We start from the raw sequence: 21,082 nt of genomic DNA, 5'->3' as shown, positions 1-21,082 counted from the left end.
AAACAAATCCCCGGTCCAAAAGCACACAACATACAAACCAACACTAAAACCTCACATACACACTGTTGTCAGATAGATCCATATATATATATATATACACACACACTAGCCTTGTCCCTGCAACTTGGTGCAGAACTTTTCTATGTATTCCCTACTACTGCTTTAAACATAGAACCATAGAAAACCATTGCTGCTCTTCTGGTGTGTTTTTTTAATACATTTGTAATACATGAAGTTTTGTAATTGCACTCTGAAGTCAGGGGAAAAAAAAGATGTTAAACACCCTTCTGATGTCCAAGAAAAGAGGCACTGGAAACACGCAGACATTTATTAAAATCACAAGTTAAAACTTCTGACACAAAGTCAAGGCTTCCTCAGGTGAATACAAATCAATTAAAACACACAGCTTATATACTTAATTAAAGTCACATGACAACCATTTAAGCCTTCTGATGTAACACATTCAGGTAGGGTTTTAAAGTAAAAAATAATCATTTGAGGGGGGGGTATGGGGCTCATATGTAATACACACTTCATCTCTTCATTTGCTGTTAAAAGTTTCATATCCCCTCCCCTCAAGGGCTTATGAATTACTTTTATAATCATAAATTTAAAACTATGTTCCTTACCCTTTTCTAATATATGCTTACTTAGTGCTTTGTTTGCTGGTATACGGAAGACTGGTTTACAACCAACTTGCTGATTTTTGTGGACACCCTTCTGATGTAAGAAAGGTACTTATCAAAGCTTTTTATGCAACTGTTATACTCTATTCAGCAGACACCATTACTTCAGCATCAGGAAGCCAAAACAACTCTAACAGCTGTATTTCTCTTTCTGCTGATATTCATTTTTTCTTCTGACTACTGTCTGTCAACAGTGCTACGTAAGTTATAGCATTTGAAATTATAAAACATTCTGATTCCTACACATGAACTTTTTTCACAGTATCTCAAAAATATCCATGTGCTAGAAAAAATTGTGTCAGAGTATTGAGTTTATAGCCGCTCTGAAAGCTGTACAACACTTAACAATTATACACTTTTCTTTTTCTTTCTTTGTAACTGGTTTCACTTTATTTAACTTTGTTTACCAATGCCTTTTAGTAAAACACTTCATAAATAAAATTTATTGAATAATAAAAAACAGTTAAACAAAAGAAAGTACTTATCCTACCAAATAAATTGAAGTCTTAAGTAAATAAATTCAGTGAGGTTAAACCTTTTGAGTAGTCAAAAGATCTGAAAATATCAAAACATAGTGGTAACATGACTGATGGACGTCAATGACAGATAAGCATATAAAACCCAAAGATCACCCATGTTCCAGAAAGATATGACTCAGTATAGGAGTCAGAGACATAAAGGCACCCGGAACACACTAATCCAATAATGAGCCATAAAATTCCATCATTATAGCTACAAAATAATACTGCAAATGTCCAAAAATACTCATCTAAATAAGCATCATAAAGTGAGTCCACTCTGCTACAGTCACCAGCTAAAGAAATCCACAGTGAAAACCTGAAAAAGCTATCCCTCTGCAGATTTCCAAGAGGAAAAAGGTGCTGCCATACTCAATGTTGGGCACTCATCTGCTTTCAGCTTGCAAGTACTCATATGCTTATCCCCTTCCACAGGCATGATTTTTTGATATCCATTTGTCAAATGTATAACAGGTTAGTAATGCATGAAGGCCTAGTTATAATGCACTATTTTGTAGTTTGTTCAGATTTACACAATTAACATTTGTAATGGTGATAATACTTGCTATTTAACCATGAATTTGTGGGCCTATGTCATTTGAGAAAATGATTAATTGGGCAACTTGCTGTTTGTCAAATTGAATTAAATGAAAGTTCAATTAAGTGAACGCTCAGTTAAGCAAAAAGTTTCCCAGGGAAAAATAATGGCTGCCCACCAACTGACTGGCACAAAGAAAATTAAATTTAAAACTCTGCAAAGTGGGGGAGCTTTACTCCTCTACACCCCCAGTGTGGGTGGCTGTGGCCCCCGCACCCCCTAACTAAATTTATCAATTCTAAGATTGCACTACAGTGGGGAAAGAACAAATAGCTCATGATGGCCAACCACGTCCTTTTCCTAGGAAAGATTAGCTTAACCTAGCGTTCGCTTAATTGAGCTTTTGGTAATTCAGTTTGAAAAATAGCAATTCACTCAATTAAGCATTTGCTCAAATGATATACACCTGAATTTGTAATGTAGACAGTACCTTATATCATCTCATGAATATGGGTGTTGATATTCTATATATTTTGTATTGTTCCAGAGAACATATATTATTGCTGTTGTTTGAAATTAACTCTCAGTATTTGTTGTTCATTAAATGAATGCATTTCTCATTGTTTTTTTATAATGTGCATAAATGTACACCAGGGCTGAACTTGAAAATTGTCTGTTGAGACCAGTATTCTACCCCTGTTAGCAATTTCATAAATAAATATGATTTATGATGGCAATCACAAACAAAATATTAAATAGCAATATTTTGAGAAGTAATTATATTTTCCTAAAGTTGTTGTTTGGCAGTTTTGCCTTTATACTTTTAAGCATCTGCTGTCATGTTATTGAACTTGCTATTAGTGTAATGATGAAAGACAGCCAATGATATTGTTTTACTCTTACCTTGTGATAAGGACAGCGGTGTCATGGTGTGCAATTCCACTCTCAGGTATGGCATTTCCATCTCCATTGTGCTGCATTATCGATTTTTGCCACTTACAGAAACTGTCCAGAGATTTTCCAGCATGATGGTCAATCTCTAGGTTCGGCTGAAATTGAAGAAAAAAAGCAGAAGAAAATAAATTGATGGTCAATGTCTGGGTTAGACCAAAACTGAAGGAAAAAAGCCAAGCAAGATAAATATCTGTAACAGGATTCATTCTTAAAACATTAGCCATGGGTAAACAGTCACACTTTTTATATGAAAACATCTTTTAATTTTTCTGCCTCAGTAATAGATATATTGAAATATGACTGGAATAAACCAATAAGCTGTAGGTGTCAACTCTATATCAGCAACCAGATGACTTCAGGAGCAGGGTGTACTGGCAGGTAAATATGCATAAATATTTAGTGTCACAACTCAATTTTAAATGGCAATAAAAAATCCTTTATAGGATGTAGTAGGCTTACATGTAAGCTTCAAAATCAAAAATATTAACTTATTGTTGAATGTATTAAAAATGGAGTAGGTAGTAAATGTAGGTCATTATAACTTCTGGTGTTTTGTTTTATATAACGATTTCATGGAGACGGTGGAAAATGACCAGTAAAATATAAAGTCTGTGATTTTGTGTAGTGATGTCACCTCTGAGGTGAATGCATCAAAAAGAGAATATAAGTGTTTTGAGTAATTCATTCTTAAAGTGTTAGTTAATGGTTAACAGTAAAACTTTTTGTATGTGAACATCTCATGTTTTAATTCTTTTTCATAACAGGTTTTCCTTAAGCACACAACCTTGTCTTATTAAATGTGCAATTGTTATTCAGGTTTTTAACTTTTTAAATATTAAGAGGTTAACTGATTGAATCACATGACAGGAGGTATAAAAGCCCTTTTAGGAGGAGTTTCACTCAGTTCTGATGAATGGGATTAAAGCATATGTGGAAAGTGTGAAATGTTAAATTGAAACCTGTGTGTTTTTCCAAGTTAATAAAAGTGGTTTTCTGTGGTACCATTTTGTTAGACTTGTGTTTCCCAGACATTTATTTCACATTGCGGTGTTCTAGAAACACTTTGGGTACAGTGTTCTTGGTATATTTTTATTTTTTCTGCTTATGCCTCGGTAAAAGATACAATAAAATAGGAATGTCACTTCTGGGGTGAATGGATCAAAAATAGAACATAAGTGTTTTATGTATGATGTTATCATGAATGGCTGGAATGGTCTATTTCTGTTGCAGAGTGGCCCATTTAAAAAAAAAAAAAAATATATATATATATATATATATATATATATATATATATATATATATATATACACACACACACACACACACACACATATATATATATATATATATATATATATATAAAATATATTTTATATATTATATATATATATATATATAATATATTTATATATATATATATATAATATATTTTATATATATATATATATATACATATATATATATATATATATATATATATATGTATATATATTTTTTTCCCACTGTAATTGAGCTACACATATGTGACATTACCATGAGGTATTGTCATTACATACATAGGAGCTCAGAAGATAAACTGAAACCAGTATATATATATATATATATATATATATATATATATATATATAAATATATATGTATATATATATATATATATATATATATATATATATATATAAATATATATAAATATATATCTATAGTCTTTACAGATAATACTTATATCATGCAGCCTCTTTGATCAAGCAGTTGAAAATCTTACCATATGAGTGTAACACCTAAATCATCAGGCCTTACCAGCTTCATTCAGCATGTTTCATATAAAAGTAAGATTACCGGAGGCAATCTTAAGTTCTTTCTGCTTTGAAACCTGATTGTATTTCCTTTTATACTTTTGTCTTTCAGTTGGGATATGTGATATTCAATATTGTTGTACTTTCAAATATCTCTTAGTGGTTGTGAGGTCTGATTCTTCACTGAAATCCCAGGTCTGAAGATGTTTGTGGTGACTGAACAGAAGTGCTTACCATAATATCATAATTTAATAAGACTCCTGAAGTGTGACTTGTCCACTGGCATTTTTCTCTTTTTGAATTTTGTGTGTATGTGTTATTTTTTTGTCTTGCTGCTACATAGAAAATGGCATGTAGGATTAAAAAGATTAGGGCAGAAAAACGTTGAATAAGAAGGCAACAGACTGAGAAGTTATTGAAAGGATGAGAGCCTAAGAAAGAATTTAAAGCAGTTTCACCTAAAATGTTTGAAAAACCTAACAACCACATGGACATTCGGAATACAAAGGAGATAAGGAAATGGTTTTGAATAAAAATTATTTTAATACAGACAGCCATTAAATGTATCTGTTACAGGGATAATACAGTATGACAGAAACAGTGAGAAAAACGCTACATTTTCACTACTGAGGGAGAGTCTAAACTAACATCACTTACGAATGTCAGGGAAGAATCATAGACAGTTGAACAAAGTCACATTTAGGATTGCTTCATATTCTGAATCTGAATATGTGAGGGAAGCAATAGATTAAATTCCAGAAGAAACAGTATTTTAGATTTTCAGATTTCCTACTGTTTTAAAATTGCTGCCAAGCTGTCATCTTTTTATTCAAAGATTAAACCATCAACAGAGGATGAAGTAGAGAAAGTCACATCCCACTACTGGTACTAGATTACTATAGCTATGTGAAGAAATAATTTAGAGTTACCCAGAAGATTGAACAAAATCCAGAATATATTCTGGATCCCCATATGCCAGACTAGTTTAAGCTATCATCTGAAGAATCATGCTGAATCTTAAATTGTCTTCTAGAGCCTTATCAGCCATCTCCTCTTTAAATCAAAAGAAAAAAAATCACTGTCCTCTTTCTTGTCCTTAAAAGAAGAGAAGTTCTCTTTTAAACATACTGAGCCCTCCTTTGGATATGAATATTGACTTATGTGATTAGTAGTCAGTCTCATCTACATTATCCCAAGAATGATTTCCTTACAGAAACTATTAATTTTATGTAACACTTACGGTACAAATAAAAAGGACATTTCACCCTGAGAAAGAAGGTATTTAAAAATTATCAAGAAGTTAATGACCATTACATTAAATTATCCCTCCTCTACTTGAGTCTTTCCAGAATTTGACAAAGGTGGTAAGGTCTTGTACTCTTTACTCCAAAAAGACAGCTAGATCTTGTAGAGCTGTTATTAACAAGCAAGGTCATTATTGCAATCTGAGATGGTTCAGCTACTGTTTTTTCACACCCACTGGCTGCTGAAACTCATGCAAGTTTGACAAAATTGTTATTGAAACTTATCCTCCTGCACAATAATTGATGGCAAAAAGATGTTCACTTCCCCTAATTGTGGTTCTTAGAGCTGTTAGTTACTGAACTCATACATATACTCTTTGAAGAAGTAAAGCATATTATGTAGTCTTTACTTGATTCAGAAATTAAAGATATCCTTTTAATGCTGGAAGACAAGATGCCCTCATGCAGAAGGTGCACCAATATCAATGCTGATATCTCACTATGTTTTGCTGCTACATCCTTATCATGAAGATAAATGCTTTTGCTGCAGCTTCCTTCACTGACATCAGCAGACTGTCACAGGACTATACCATAGACACATCTTTCTGAAGTTCATTATCTCTTTTATTGCCTTGTAGCTTTTTTTCATAATGTTTCTATTTCTTTTGTACATCAATTTTAGTGCAGTCTTCTTTCAGGTAGGCATCAAACAGTCTTTGGCATTTTGATTGTGTATTTTTTTTCCAAACTTTTTTTTTATTCCCAGAGGCAAATTTCACCTAACAACTAGTATCTTGATAAGTACAGATATTTAAAAAATAACTTCCTTTCAATTGAATCAACATCTTAATAAGATGCAAGTGTTTCTTTTTGGGACTATTAGGAGTAAAGCCCCAAGCCTTTATCAAAGGTTAGGAAGCACTTTTCAAGTTTCATTTTTAATACTTTAGAAACTTCTATCTCAGTTCAGAAAGTTCATTTTTCCCTGAACAAATTTTCACAACTTGCTTCTCCTGTCATATTGGTCACTGCAAAGTCATATCCTCCTCATCAAGTTTCTTTCCAAGGCTAGATCAAATGAGCAGACTGTTTCTTATTGTTCACTTCCACCTTCAGTTACTCTAAAATATTAAACGTTTTTTTTTTTCTTCTTGCTCTACGTTTTTAATACATTGCCTTTTATATACATCTTTCCCTCTTCGGTATGTCTCACATTGTTTTATATAGATTATTCTTCCTCATTGTTAGAGGACTGGATTGCCTTTTTATGCTTTGTTGTTTCTTACTGGAATGCCAGTTATGGTTAGATTACATAACTCATTTGTACCTGAAGCTGTTTTATGTCACATCTTTGGCAACCTGCTTATTCTTACATCCTATGCATTTACTGAAAAAAAATAATTGGCTTAAGCCAAACAAATTTAACTGTCTTATGAACAGTATAGGCTATTAAAAGGAACATGCAGTAGCACATTTTAACAAAATATCTTCTTTGCAATGGTAATGCTGCATTCACTGTGTTTACATCAGCATTGTAATGTACAAAATCCAGATGTTGTATTTTTCCTGTAAATGTTTACAGTTTTTTATGTCTTGGAAACAGTACAACCTAGGCTCGGCAGCACTTTTTCTCAGCCAGACTTAAGCTTTCACATGATTGCAAGAAATCCCTTTCTTTCTGAATTGTTGTTTATTGGAATGTTTATAGAAATAAGAAAAGGTTATGCCTATTTGTATAATTAACAATTTTAAACTAAAGATTCACAAGTTTACCAGATATGCAATTTAAAGTACAAACCTTAATAACAGTTTTCTTCAGCTGTTGTATTATAATTTATAAGTCATTTGGAAAGCAACTAGTATTATGTCCAACACCAGTGCATTTTAAATAGATAGTTACAAAACACTTCTTTGTCATCCATCTTGACAATCACAATACACCCACAACCTCTCAGTTATGAAATTTTTAATATAAATATGAAAATATGAATGACAAATGAAGACAGCATTTATTTATTTAGTTTTTTACTGGGTAATGTCTGTCTGGGCATGAGCCCCATTTTCAGTGAAGGCCCGGGGAGAAAAGCTCCATACATACAAATAAACAGTTTGAAGCAATCAAATTGAGCATGTATTAATCAACAATGTAGAAAGCAAGTCAGTAAAGAAATTAGTTATATAACAATAATTAACAAACTAACAAATTTAACAAAAAATTTCACAGTTAGTGATAATAACTGGCCACATGAGTTAATAGTGAGAACAGTGTGATACAGTAATTGCAAGATAGAGAAATGCAGTCTACATAACAGTTAAAGACAAAGCAGTATATGTGTGTACATTGCTAACTGAAACTGAGTGTAGAATCAAGATAGCCTTTAGCAGGTAATAGTTGTAGCTGTGAGGATGAGCTAGTTTAGGGTAATGTAAGGGAGTAGTAGGGAGCTTAACCAGGAGTATGGCAGGAGCAGAGCCAGTGTTTTGCTAGATGTTCCTTAAGGAGGTTTTTAAACTCATGAATGCCTGGGTTTTTAGCCATAGGTTGAGGAAGAGTAATCCACAGTTTGGCAATTTTGTGGGAAAATTTTAAATATTTGTTGCAGTGAATCTTGGATTAACAGTATTATTTTGTTATATTTTACCCTTTCCATGTTTGCCTGTTATTGATTGATAAGTCAAGTATAGGAGGTTGCCTTCCACCCCGGTGTTGGATGGTTTTCTCAGATTACTCCAATAATGTCACTACTGGCAGATTATTGGATGGCACAGAGGTGCAGCAGTTTACATTGTCACCTCACAGCAAGAAGTTCTCTGGTTCAATTCTCGGCTGGGATGCCTTCTGTGTGGAGTTTGCATATCCTCTGGGTGCTTTTGTTTCCTCCCACATAACAAAGACATGTGTCTGGAACATTTCTCTCCAGGCCTCCACTGAAAATGGGCTCATTCCAAGTCAGACTTTCCCGGTAAACAAATGTCAAATAAGTTAATAAATAAATATTTCTAGAGTGGGAGCATGTTATAGGTTAAATGAAGGCCTTTATACGCTCCTTGGTAATAACTGTATATATACCTTTTGACAAAAGATGCATATACCACTCATTTTTTATTGCATTTGGCTGTGGGGTCTTCTGCTATTATATGGGTGTATATTTTGAATTACAAGCATTTGTTCTTTACAGGGACAGAGGTAGGTGCAGTTCAGCATTTGGTGGGCTTGCTTAATTAGGTAGAAGACTGGCCAATAAAGCATGGAGCCATTAGGAATTGTAGTACAATCTTCTTATTCAATTTGTCTAGGTTCAGACTCTGATGGAGGTGAGGCCTCTCTTTCATTATCTGTGTTACAAGGTGACAGGTAGATATGAGGACTCTGTGGGTCTGTAAAATATGCTGCTTCACTGTGCCCTAGGAAGGCTTTCAGGGATGCTAGCGTAAATAACCATTAACTTTGCAGTTTTAGTGCATCAGGTAGGGCATGCACATAGCTTGATGTTTCATGCATGTGGCAAGGGATTTCCTTGATTGCAGACACCTCTGGTTGTACAGGGTATCATCAAAATGATGGGTTCCTAGTCCAATTTTGGTTAAGTCCTCAACAGCACCAGGTTGGATGAAACAGAGCTGCAACCCTAAAAGCTTTTGACTCAACAAAGGAAGTTATTAATTGGAGGATGGCAAGGGCAACCCCCCCCACACCACATACACTGCTGGGAAATTATTTTTATCAGGGAATGTTTTTTTCTGATAAGGTCTCACTATGGTTTTGCAGTTGGATTTTTTCATTGGTAGGTTTGGTTTAAAGACCTGATGCAGATTTGGAATTTTTTTCAGTGCTGTGTCATGATACGTCCACATTTACTGGTTTTCTTCTACATGTTTATCTTTATATGTAATAGATCACTTGAAAGTCATTTATAATATAGCGTGTTATATGGAGATCTGGTCTCAGACTTTATAAACTACCTACTTATATTCACCAGCAATCCTGCAATTCAGGACCTTTTAATTTCATTCTATAACAGCTCATATTATAATTAAATAAATGCTTAGTGATCCAAGTTCTGTAAGTGCTCTATAGAATTGATTAGCACACTTTGTTTCTAACCTTTGCTTACTATAATATGAGTTCTCTGGATTTTTATATATTTCTGACCACCATTTTTCTTATCCATTGATAAGACTCAGATTTAGCAACTTAATTACAGAGCAGCCCTGAAGCTGACAGTGACTCAGATATCATGGGGACAGACACAAGATTCCAAAACACCAGGTATATGCCAGACTACTCGTACTGTACTGATGCCACTGGAATGAATAAAAACACACGGACCAGCACTGTGTGACATTCTTTCCACTGGAACTGTGTTTGATATATAGAGGAGGGTCTGCGGCTATGGTACAGTGCAGAGCAGGGCAACACTGTGCACCCCATGCTGTCACAGAAGGCCACATAGTTCTGAAGGGGTGATGCCTATATAGTTGGGTGCGTAGCAATACAGTACTGGTAAGGCATACCAAATGTATGCTTGGGTGATGGAGTTACTCTATATTAGCAGAATACATAACTGTAGGTCTAATGCAAATAATAGGGTTTAGAAGTTCATATGTTGTGCACTAGTGTTAAGGCTGTATGGCCATACAATAACATTGACTCCAAGATTACTGAATGGAACACTCTGTCACCAGCCCATGAATACAGTTCTCTCTTAAATGATTCTAAGATTTTACTGTCTCTAAGATGAAGTGGTATTTTTTTCCAGAATATCACCAATCTTTGAGTTAAGTAAGAGTGAAATAATTGTGTCCTCAAAGTAACTAAATCAAACTTCAGGGCCTGATGTCTCTGTGTTAAATTATTGTGTTAAACTATTTGTGTAAACTTTTAAGTCCAAGGTAGCTGTTACATATAGTGCAGTATAGTAAAGCAGGACATAGAGAACTGTGAAGTATTCTGAGGGCTTATGGTTAGTACAAAATGCATTCAGAGGGATTTTTATGCAACAGACTCAAACAGACCTCCCAGTTAACATGTGACTTAATAACTGTTCTGAAATGGTACACGACGGCATGTTTATTGTGTAACTATACAATTCCCCCAATTCCCCTACACGAAAGCAAATGCATACATGCATTTATATGTACACATGGATATATAGCTAGATAGATGTGTGTGTGTGTGTGTGTGTGTGTGTGTGTATATATATATATATATATATATATATATATATATATATATGTTTGTGCATGTGTGTGTAAGTATGTGTGTGTGTGTGTGTGTGTGTGTGTATATATATATATATATATATATATATATATATATATATATAACATCTATACCTATCTCTCTCTCTCTCTATATATATATATATATATATATATATATATATATATGTGTGTATGTGTATATATTCCTATCAGTTGATCGAGTTTTGAGAAACCTGAAATTTGGGACCATATGATTGAGTTTTTGAAAACCCAAAGCTTTTGAATGGAGATCACAGTACAGTGCAGAACTGGAAATTTATGCTTTTCCTCAGACAGATTTTTGTGTGTGTGTTTTTTTAAGATATTTTATTAATTTTTTACATAGGTAACAACTATAACATTCAAATTCAATAGTGAAATAGAAAAATGATAACAGATAACACAAACTGTAACAAAACTATTTACAAAGGTGTCTACTCAATAACCAACAAAGACATTAAAAACAATAGGTTGTTTAAAGAAAAAGAGAGAATAAAAAAAGTTTCCATATTTCTAATATGTTTAAGTTTATTTAGCACTTCTTTAAGATTTATCCATATATTGTAGAGTGTGGTGACTCTAGTCGTCCTCATCCTCATTGTCAAAAGTTTATAGTGACAGACGTCAGTTGTCATTTTTACAAATTCTTTCATTGAATGAGTTTGATAATTTTTCCAGTTCTTTGTAATTGTTTTCCTTTCTATTGATAGGAGACTGCAAGATTGCAAGAATATATTAATTTTGTCACAAAATGGTTTAACAATTGCACAGTCAATAAACATATGCTGCCAATCAGCCTTATCACATACATTTCCAACATAATGTTTTCTTTTAATAAATTAGTTCTATTCTTTGAAGTGTAATAAATAATCTCTGCATGAATTTCCATGTAAATAATTTCCAATTTAAAGAAGTAGTAGTTTGTTTAGAGGATCTCAATATAGTCTTTTTGTCTTCTTTATTAGGTTCATATTTATTTATGATTTGGAAATATTCCCAATAGTTTTCTTGAATGTATTCTTCTACATTTTTGTTGACTTTATTTATTTAGATAAGACATTTATCAGTTATTTCATGAGTTACCAATATTATCATTAAGTCTATGAATTTTGGAATATTCTTTCTTATTGAAAATTGCATTACATTTATCATGTTTTTTATAGCTTGTCTATAATTTTCTATATCCAATCACATAACTTTGTCCAAATTGTATCAGACTATTATGTTCTCTGTACTTTATATTTTGCTTCCATCATTAATTGATGCCAATAAAAAAGATGTTTTTTTCTCTACATTTGTCCATTGTTTTCAAATTAAAGGTATATACATTATTTTGTATACAGGCTATTGGAAACATCAAGAAAAACATGCTTTACAACCTGAATTTTTGTTTATGTAATCTCTAAATATTTTTAATATTGAGGTGATTTATGTAAATGTAATCTTAATATTTCTATTTTCCAAAATGTAGTATTTTAGTATCCATAAACATTCATTATTTTGTTTGAATTTTGTTGTGTGAAATGTATCTGATTTGAATCTCTGCACATACTCTCTTGTATTGCCTTCCACTTTGTAATATAATTTTCATTTAACCATAAGAGGAATGTTTTTTTCAACTGATGATGCTGAGTATAATTATATTTCTGGCAACCCAATTCCACCTAATGACCAGTCCCTTATATGATGATGCAATCCTAGTCTTGGTTTGTTAGGATACCAAAAAAAAAAAACAAAAAAAAAACGCATGTAAGTATTAAAGAGTTGGATTATCTAACATTTTTCTATGTGGGAGTAATGATAAGAACTGTATTAGATATAGAATTTTTGGGAGTATGACTATTTTTATTATGGTGAGTCTTTCTGTAACGGTAAATTTGTTCCATTTTTTTAACAAGTGTGTTAAGATTAGTTAAGTTGTTTTTGTAATTTTCCTCTATTGTGTTTTTAATATTTTCTTTCAAAATTATTCCTAAATATATTATTTTGCTATCTTGATCTACATATTTAGAAAATCTGTCTTTCATATAACCAACACTTTCATTTATAAGTAACATTTTTGTTTTGTTCTCATTAAAAGAAAGTCCAGACTTTCTCTGAAATGTCTTTACTGCATTAAATACTGGTTTAAGTGAAATTTTGTTATCATTTAATGTTAAGAGAATATACTCTGCAAATAACAGTGTTTTGGGATTTAAGTGATTATTTATTTGTATTCCTTTAATATCTTTTTTCTCCCTTGTAAAATTTGTGAAAGGCTCCATTACCAGAGTGAATAGTAATGGTTTCAGTGGCCAACCCTGCTTAGTTCCCTTAGTAATTAGAAATGACTTTCATAAATAAGATGCTGTTTTTATGTAGGCCACTGAATTATCATAGAGTAGTTTAATAAGCTGGGAAAACATATTGAAAAATTGTATTCCTCTAAAACCAATAATAAGTAATTCCAGTTTACTGTGTCAAAGGCACTATTTATATCCAGGTTTAACAAATTCATTATTTGTTTTTTTGTTACTATCAGCATAATCAATTATTCATAACACTCTCTTAATGTTCACCAAACAGGATTTATATAAACAGAAACACATATAACATTATTAATCTGATTTAGTAGAAAATGTTGTAGCCTAGCAGTAGGTATGGCCATTAATATTTTATGGTCTATATTCAAAAGTGATATAGGTCTATATAAGGAGCATTCAGCTGGATTTTTACTGCCTTTAATATTGGTGTAATAAATGTACATTTCCATGATGGTGGTTCTTTAGTTAGGTCATTAACTATTATAAAAACTTTATGAAGAATGTGAAGAGCTTCCTTTGGCATTATTTTATATAGCATCAATATTATGCCATCATTACCAGGTGATTTATTTGTCTTTAATTGCCTAATTTGATTCTACATTTCAATTAATTGTATGGGTTTGTCTGTTAATTTCTTTTGATCTTCTGTTAGCCTATTTCTAATTTGTTTTTTAATTAATATTTTAATTAAATCTTGGGGGCCCACCGTTTCCTTATTTTGATTAACTTTATTAAAATGAGTTCTAAATAAAGTTAAAAATTCATCTATATTTCTTATCTTTTTTTACTGCCTGGCAAGTGCATTTCTTTAATGCAATTAGATTTATTAATCAGTTTTGTTTTGGAAGCTAATTTCTGTAAAGATTTAGGATTTGTGGAATAGTTGATTAACTTAAACCATAAAACTATGATACATTTTAAAAAGATTAATATCTCTAAATACTTTTTTTAATTTATCTTCTTCTTTCATCTTTTTGTTTTGAGATGTTTGAGTATTCTGTTGTACAATATCTATTTGCTTCTGTATGTCACTCAATTCTTTATCTGACTGCTTTTTCTTAATAGCATACCGATTTTTTTTTATTCCTCCATCTAAATAAGCTTATAGAGCGTCCCATACATATACTTAAGACACATCACCCCTACAATTAAGGTCTAAATATGCATGGATCTCTTTATGAAAGAAATCTATAAAATCCTTTAAATTTGTTATGTACGCTGGTATCCTTTTAATAGAAACCATTTTATTGACATCTAGTTGTAATTCAAAAGTTATAGCATTGTGATTCCAAAGTGGGCATGAAATTGCCTAGACTTCAATCAATTTAGATACTAAATTATTTGAAATACATGTTCTAGCTATTCTTGAATGAGATCTGTGTCTATGGAGTAAGTATATAATAAAGAACCTGGGTCTGATAATTCATTAATATCCTTAATTCGAAATAAGTCTATAAAGTTTATCTATTCTTTTGTTGATACTGATATTATTCCTTTTTTGATAGCATTAGTATCGTAGTCTTTGCTTATACAGTTAAAATCACCAGATATAATTATATTTCCTTTTGAGTGTTGCATTATGTTTCCTAATTGTGATTTATCTGTTTTGCCTTTATCATCTTTATGCTCATTTATTATGTTAGGTAAAGATAAAGTATTTCCCCATAATATGACCACCCCCTCCTCTTCTGATTAAATTGAGAACTACTAAATACAACAAATTGCTTGGTGTTGTTTATTTATATCTTCCTGTAGTAAGTGAGTTTCATGTAAAAAAAAAATATCTGTGGTTTATGTAATTTTAGGAATCCACCTAAATTATTTCTTTTACAACCATTATTTAGACTACATATATATATATATATATATATATATATATATATATATATATATATATATATATTATATATTTAAGGTGCAAGAGGTGTGGGTGGTGCAGGGGGGGGGGCTTGCCTCCCTGCAAAAACATGGTTTTACATGTTATCTTTTTTTTTTTTTAGTTCACTTCTTAGTTTTGAGATTTCACAACCTCGAGATTGTGGACTCGATTTTATGAATCTTGAGATTGCGACATTTTGAAATTAAGATGTGGACATGTAAAAAAAAAAAAAAAAAATATATATATATATATATATATATATATATATACATACACACACACACACACACACACACATATATATATATATATATATATATATATATATATATATATATATATATAAAACATTTGAACAGGTAAATAAACTATCTAACAGAAGCAAACTATTAACAGGGGTGTCTATGGTTCCGATATAGTTGTTCTTCTATTGCTGCAAACTTTCAGATCATTACTTGCTACAGTCTTTACTCTCTAGTATTTCAGTTACTTTTTGCCATGCGAGATACAATGATGTAGTTCTTTCAGTTCTTCCTTTGATGGTGCTCATTTCCAACTGCGATACTGTTGATATAATACTTCTGTATTGCTTGAGGGTAGGAGAAGACTCAGACTTCCATGTCATTGTTTTTTTTTGCAGTAGCTAAAAGGGTCCATAAAATTGTATAATTCATTCTTGGAACACAGCCAGGTACAGGCCCATTAAACAGAATCAAAAATTTAGATAACTGAAATTTGTCTTTGAATACTGCTTGTAAAAAGTAGTCAGTATGAAAGAAATCAAATACTTTGGTTGCAATTTTTTTTTTTTTGATGATCAGGTTTTCAGACACTCGATCATATGGTCCCGACGATAAGAATTTCAAGTTTCTGAAAACTCGATCATCTGATAGGGATCAATATATATATTTATATCTATATCATATATCATAGATGGGTGTAACTGAAAAGGTAGGCTATACATTTTGTAAAAAGTTTTGTGTGTTTAAAACAGAGAATGCACAAATGAGAGGATGCTCATTTGAGTGTAACACATACAGCCAAATTTAGTTTTATATAGTGTATGTAAACCGGATTGTACAGAAAAAATAATGTTTGAATGATAAAATGGTGGTACTGAAGAGGTGCAATTATGTGTTATACCAGGTGTTGTGACTATGCAAGTGTTTGCTGGTAAGACTAAGAGTAAGGGTTAGGTTAGAGAATGCATTGAATGTTATGCATGTTTTGTTTTAGTTTGTCTTCTGTCACTCGTCTAGTCAGGATAAAATAGACGAGTCTTTGTGGGTTCTGTTCAAGCAGCTTTATTATGTACAAACACATTAGGACTGAGGCTTAATAACTTTAACTTAGATAAACTTATAAACAAACTAGCTATTACACTCATACATGGTCACTCTCTGGCTGCATTCACAAAATGGCACTGAAGCTAACACATGTTGGCTATTTATATGCACGTGCCAACCTTGAAACACTTTTTAAAGGTACAACATACACACACTATTCTACATCCTCCCTCTTTGAGAAATAAGTCATGCAATGTTGATGACATTAATTGACATGCAATCAATACAAATAATTCTTTGTCATACAATTATACAAAACTAAATACATATAAACAAGTATGTCCAGATTGCTGTGTATCTCACACTAGGTCGGGAAATATGACCAAATCATGTGACATAGAAATTAGAATCAGGTCTAGCAACTGGGAATGTCTCTGCTGAATGTTCAACTTTAGGGACATCAGGAATACTATCAGGAATAGAAGTAGGAGTTAAGACATATTCTGCAATGGGAACATTGTCTGGATCGCTCTGGGATCTAGAGTCTGTATTACAGGAACAATGCTGTGATATCGATTCTGATACAGGAAGAAGATGTCTGTGATTTTGCCTGTTCTCCACACCCTCAGATTCTACAAGGTAGGCTCTTGGCTCAGTACATATACCCGTTACTTGACCAATCCAGTCGAAACCTGTCGCTGTTTGTATCCTCATTGTCTCTCCTCCTTTCAATGGATGAAGAAATCTACTCAATTAATCATAACTGGACTTCTGCAAAGAATGCTTTCTGAATAATTAGGCTCTAATTGTCCTGTTGTTTTTAGCTTTAGGCCTCAACAAACTGAAACTAATAGGCAGTATTGTTTTGATTTGCCTGGATAGAAGTTTCTGAGCAGGTGAGCCAAGTATATTGTCACGGGGTATGTTTCTTAAGATTAAGTAAATTCAAAAAGACATTTGTATTATCAAGCTTTGACCTTTCAAGTAATTGCTTTGCACACTGTACATATTACTAGTAGTCCAGAATATCAACAGTCAAATGTTCTAGCCGAATGTGCTGTACAAAGTCCCATTCTTTTGCAAATGTCTGAAACAACTGACTGGTAAATTGGGTACCATTGTCAGAAATAACTTTGTGTGTACTACCATGGACTGAGAAATGATGTTTCTACTTGGTGATAACAGCAGTGGACATTACCAGTTTGAATAACAGTCTACCAACACTAAGTAATGCTGATTGTTCCACTTGAATATATTAGTGGCTACGGTTGACCAAGGTAGTTCAGGAACTTGACTTAGCTGAAGTGGTTCTTTTTGTAAATGCTGTTTAGTACTATTGGATACTGAACAAGAAGAAGGTACTTCATTAATGTCCATTTCTAGAGAAGACCAAAATACTAGTTCTCTCACCCTTCTTTTGGTAGATTCAGAAACTGGGTGACCACGATGCAAAATCTGGGTATATTCATGTTGTAAGGAAGCAGAAACAACAATTTTGGGACCTTTAAAAATAATGCCATCTTCAGTCAACATTTCATCTCTGTAAGGAAAATAAGTTTCCATTCCAGGTGGTACACTAGATTGCTTTGTCGGCCATCCAACATCAATGTAATGGTTGAACTTTTGCAAAATTGGATCAGTCTTTATATGATTTCTCAGTTCATCAAGTCTCATGGTAGAAAAATTATGCACTTCCATGATGTCAAATTCAATATTTTCTGCATGAAGCTGTTCCGTTGTATTTCTGGGTGATCTGGATAAGGTATCAGCCAGATAAAGAAGTTTGCCTTTTGTATAGACCAGTTTGAAGTAGTAATTTTGTAATTTGAGCATCATTCTTAATCTTGTTGGTGCTGAATGCATAGGCTTCGTTAGAATAATAACTAGTGGCTGGTGATCTGTTTCAATCTTAATAGCATGACCATAGATATAATCATGGAACTTTGAACGTGCAAATACTATTGCTAAAAGTTCTTTCTCAATTTGAACATATTGCATTTCAGTTTGGGTAAAAGTTCTAGATGCATAGGCTACTGGTCTGCCTTCATGAATAACTGTGCCCAGGCCAAATTTTGAAGCATCACAGGAAAGAGTTACTGGTTTATTGACATCATAGTATCTTAATGTAGGTGGGGTGGCAATTTTCTGCTTAAGGTCTTCAAATGCCTTATGCTGCTGTTCCAGCCAAGACCATGTAACATTTTTCACATCAGCTCTCTCAAAGATGCTGTCATCTCACAGAAGTCTGGTAAAAACTTGCCTAAATAGTTGACCATACCAAGAAAATATTGTAGAGATTGAATATTATCTGGTGCTGGCATCTCAAGAATGGCTACCTGCTTGCATGGTTCTGGTCTCAAGCCAGTGCAAGTAAATAAATTACCTACATATGTAACTTCTGGTAGTCTGAATTTGCACTTCAGAGGATTGAGCTTGAAGTTCATTCACATGCTCTGTCTAGAACTTTAAGATTTCTGTTATGCTCTGCTTTACAATTGCCTCCAACCAATAATTCATCCACAATTATGGCACAAGGATAACCTGAAAAAAATTGCTCCATTGCACACTGGAAGACTTCACTTGCAGAATTTATTCCAAATGGCATCCTGAGGAATTTATATCAATCAAATGGGGTACTGAAAGTCGTCAGTAGTGAGGATCTGCGATCAAGCATCACTTGCCAAAATGAACTTTTTGCGTCCAAGACAGAAAAAACAGTGGCATTTGGTATTAGGGCTGTGACTTGGTTGACTGCATACATTGGATGAGGCGGTCTCTTTAATGGCTTGTTCAAATCTTTTGGGTCAATGCAAATTCTGATTTCATCTGAGCCTTTTTTGTGGGCTGCTACCATGGACGACACCCATTCATTTGGTTCTACAAATGGATATATAACACCTTGCTACACCATTTTATCCAACTGAGCTTTCACTTTGTCCTGCATAACTATCGGAACTTTTCTTGCTGGTCTGACTACCAGACTGACCTCTTGGTCTAACTTCATGGAATACATAACTGAAAGTTTTCCCAGCTTGTCATCGAAAACATCAGAATACTGTCATAAAATAGCTTCAGTAAAATTGGAACTAGGATATGTGCTTATATGATTAACTTCTTTGGAAAAAGAAAGCAGATTCATTCTCAAATTGTCTCTGAGACCAAATAATGACTGCACAGGTCTTCGGACTACATAGACAAACAAGCTGTAATAGTTCCTAGCCAAATAACCTGAAAGCACTACTGAGCCTTTGGTTTGAATTTTCTCACCTCCATAAGCAACACATTTTACACAACTAGCCACATTGAGTTGTTCACCAGTTTTCACCTTAGCAAATGTGCCTGCTGACATAACATTACACTTTGAGCCAGTATCCACTTTGAGCTTGGTGCATTTACCATTGATCTGGACAGTACAAAACACTTCATTCTTTGCCAACAAATTTACTGCATCAACCTTTTCACCAATTACTGATACCATTTATGCAGAAAGTAGAATTGGAGCGCTCAGTATGATCAACTTGCTTTTTCAAGGGACCCTTCTTTATAAGTGTGTGAGGTTTACTTAATTTACAAATTTTTTGAAAATGGTTCAGTTTTTTACACTTGTGGAATTGCTGATGAAATGCTAAGCATTTTTCTCTTTTAGACTCGTGATTGGCACCACAATTGCGGCAGTTGACAATTAAGCTGGATTTGGGTTTTGCTGACTCACCCTTGTACTGCATTGAGCATGTCCTTTTCTTAGAACTTGCTGGAAAACTTTGGGGGGGTTTCTTGGGAAGCCTGTAGGAGTGGCAGCTGCCTTGTGCTTAGGCCTGCTTCTGCTAGCCACATGTTGCATGCTGTCTACATTTGCTCTGGACCCTGCTAAAACCATGCTCATCACTTGCAAGCATACTTACAGTACGTGCCTTTCTATAACTTTATGGATTTTACATATTTCAATAGCTTTGCTCAGCATTAAATCACAGTCACAAAGCAAAGTCTTTCTCACTGCAGAACTATTAATACCACACACAAGCCTATCCTTTATCAGCTGAACTTTTAAGTCACCAAACCAACACATTTAGCTTTGTTTCGTAGGTCAGTTATATAAGCTGCAAAAGTTTCCCCTGGTTTTTGATCTCTTATGTAAAACAAATTAATCTCTAATGTAATACTTGTCTGGGGATCACGCATTTTCCTGAACTTGCTCTTCAAACACTCAGGATCTTCCCTTGATTTAGCCTGTACAACAATATGACATGTTTTTATATTCTCCCTCATATACTGCTGGTGCATATACAAATGAATGCTCTTTCAATGGCCTCTGACCCAGCTAGGTTTAGCAAAATGAATCCCCTGGTGCATTAATCTTTGCCAGAATAAGCCCCTTATATAAAATATTATACTCTTGCTCAAATATTCTCCAGTTCTCTGCAATATTCTAATCAAATGCCACTGGTGAGGGTTTTCGAAATCCATCTGCCATATTAACACATACCAGCAAAGGCTTTTGCAAGTATGCATGATCATACACACATATACATATGCCAGAAATTTATGCCAGTATTTGTAACTATGCCCACTAGCACAACAAGCCTCTGAATAACTGAAGTTTGCGAAATAAGTCTTTCAGGCAATGTAATACTCTTGAA

At 33.3% G+C, this 21,082-nt stretch overlaps 1 protein-coding gene across 1 annotated transcript in view; it reads right to left on the bottom strand.

The window, feature by feature from the left end:
- LOC122787163 (A disintegrin and metalloproteinase with thrombospondin motifs 10-like) overlaps window positions 1-21,082 on the bottom strand; it is a 1,217,364-nt gene that overhangs the window by 616,244 nt on the left and 580,038 nt on the right. Inside the window, exon 7 of the mRNA XM_044053741.1 lies at window positions 2,646-2,791. Coding sequence (XP_043909676.1) covers window positions 2,646-2,791 — 146 coding nt within the window. The remainder of the gene's footprint in view (window positions 1-2,645; window positions 2,792-21,082) is intronic.

Source organism: Protopterus annectens, chromosome 13.part0 (assembly GCF_019279795.1).
Source record: "Protopterus annectens isolate FY-2018-M chromosome 13.part0, PAN1.0, whole genome shotgun sequence".
In the NCBI taxonomy this organism is placed as follows: domain Eukaryota; kingdom Metazoa; phylum Chordata; order Ceratodontiformes; family Protopteridae; genus Protopterus; species Protopterus annectens.
This window is presented reverse-complemented; position numbering and strand designations above follow the sequence as displayed.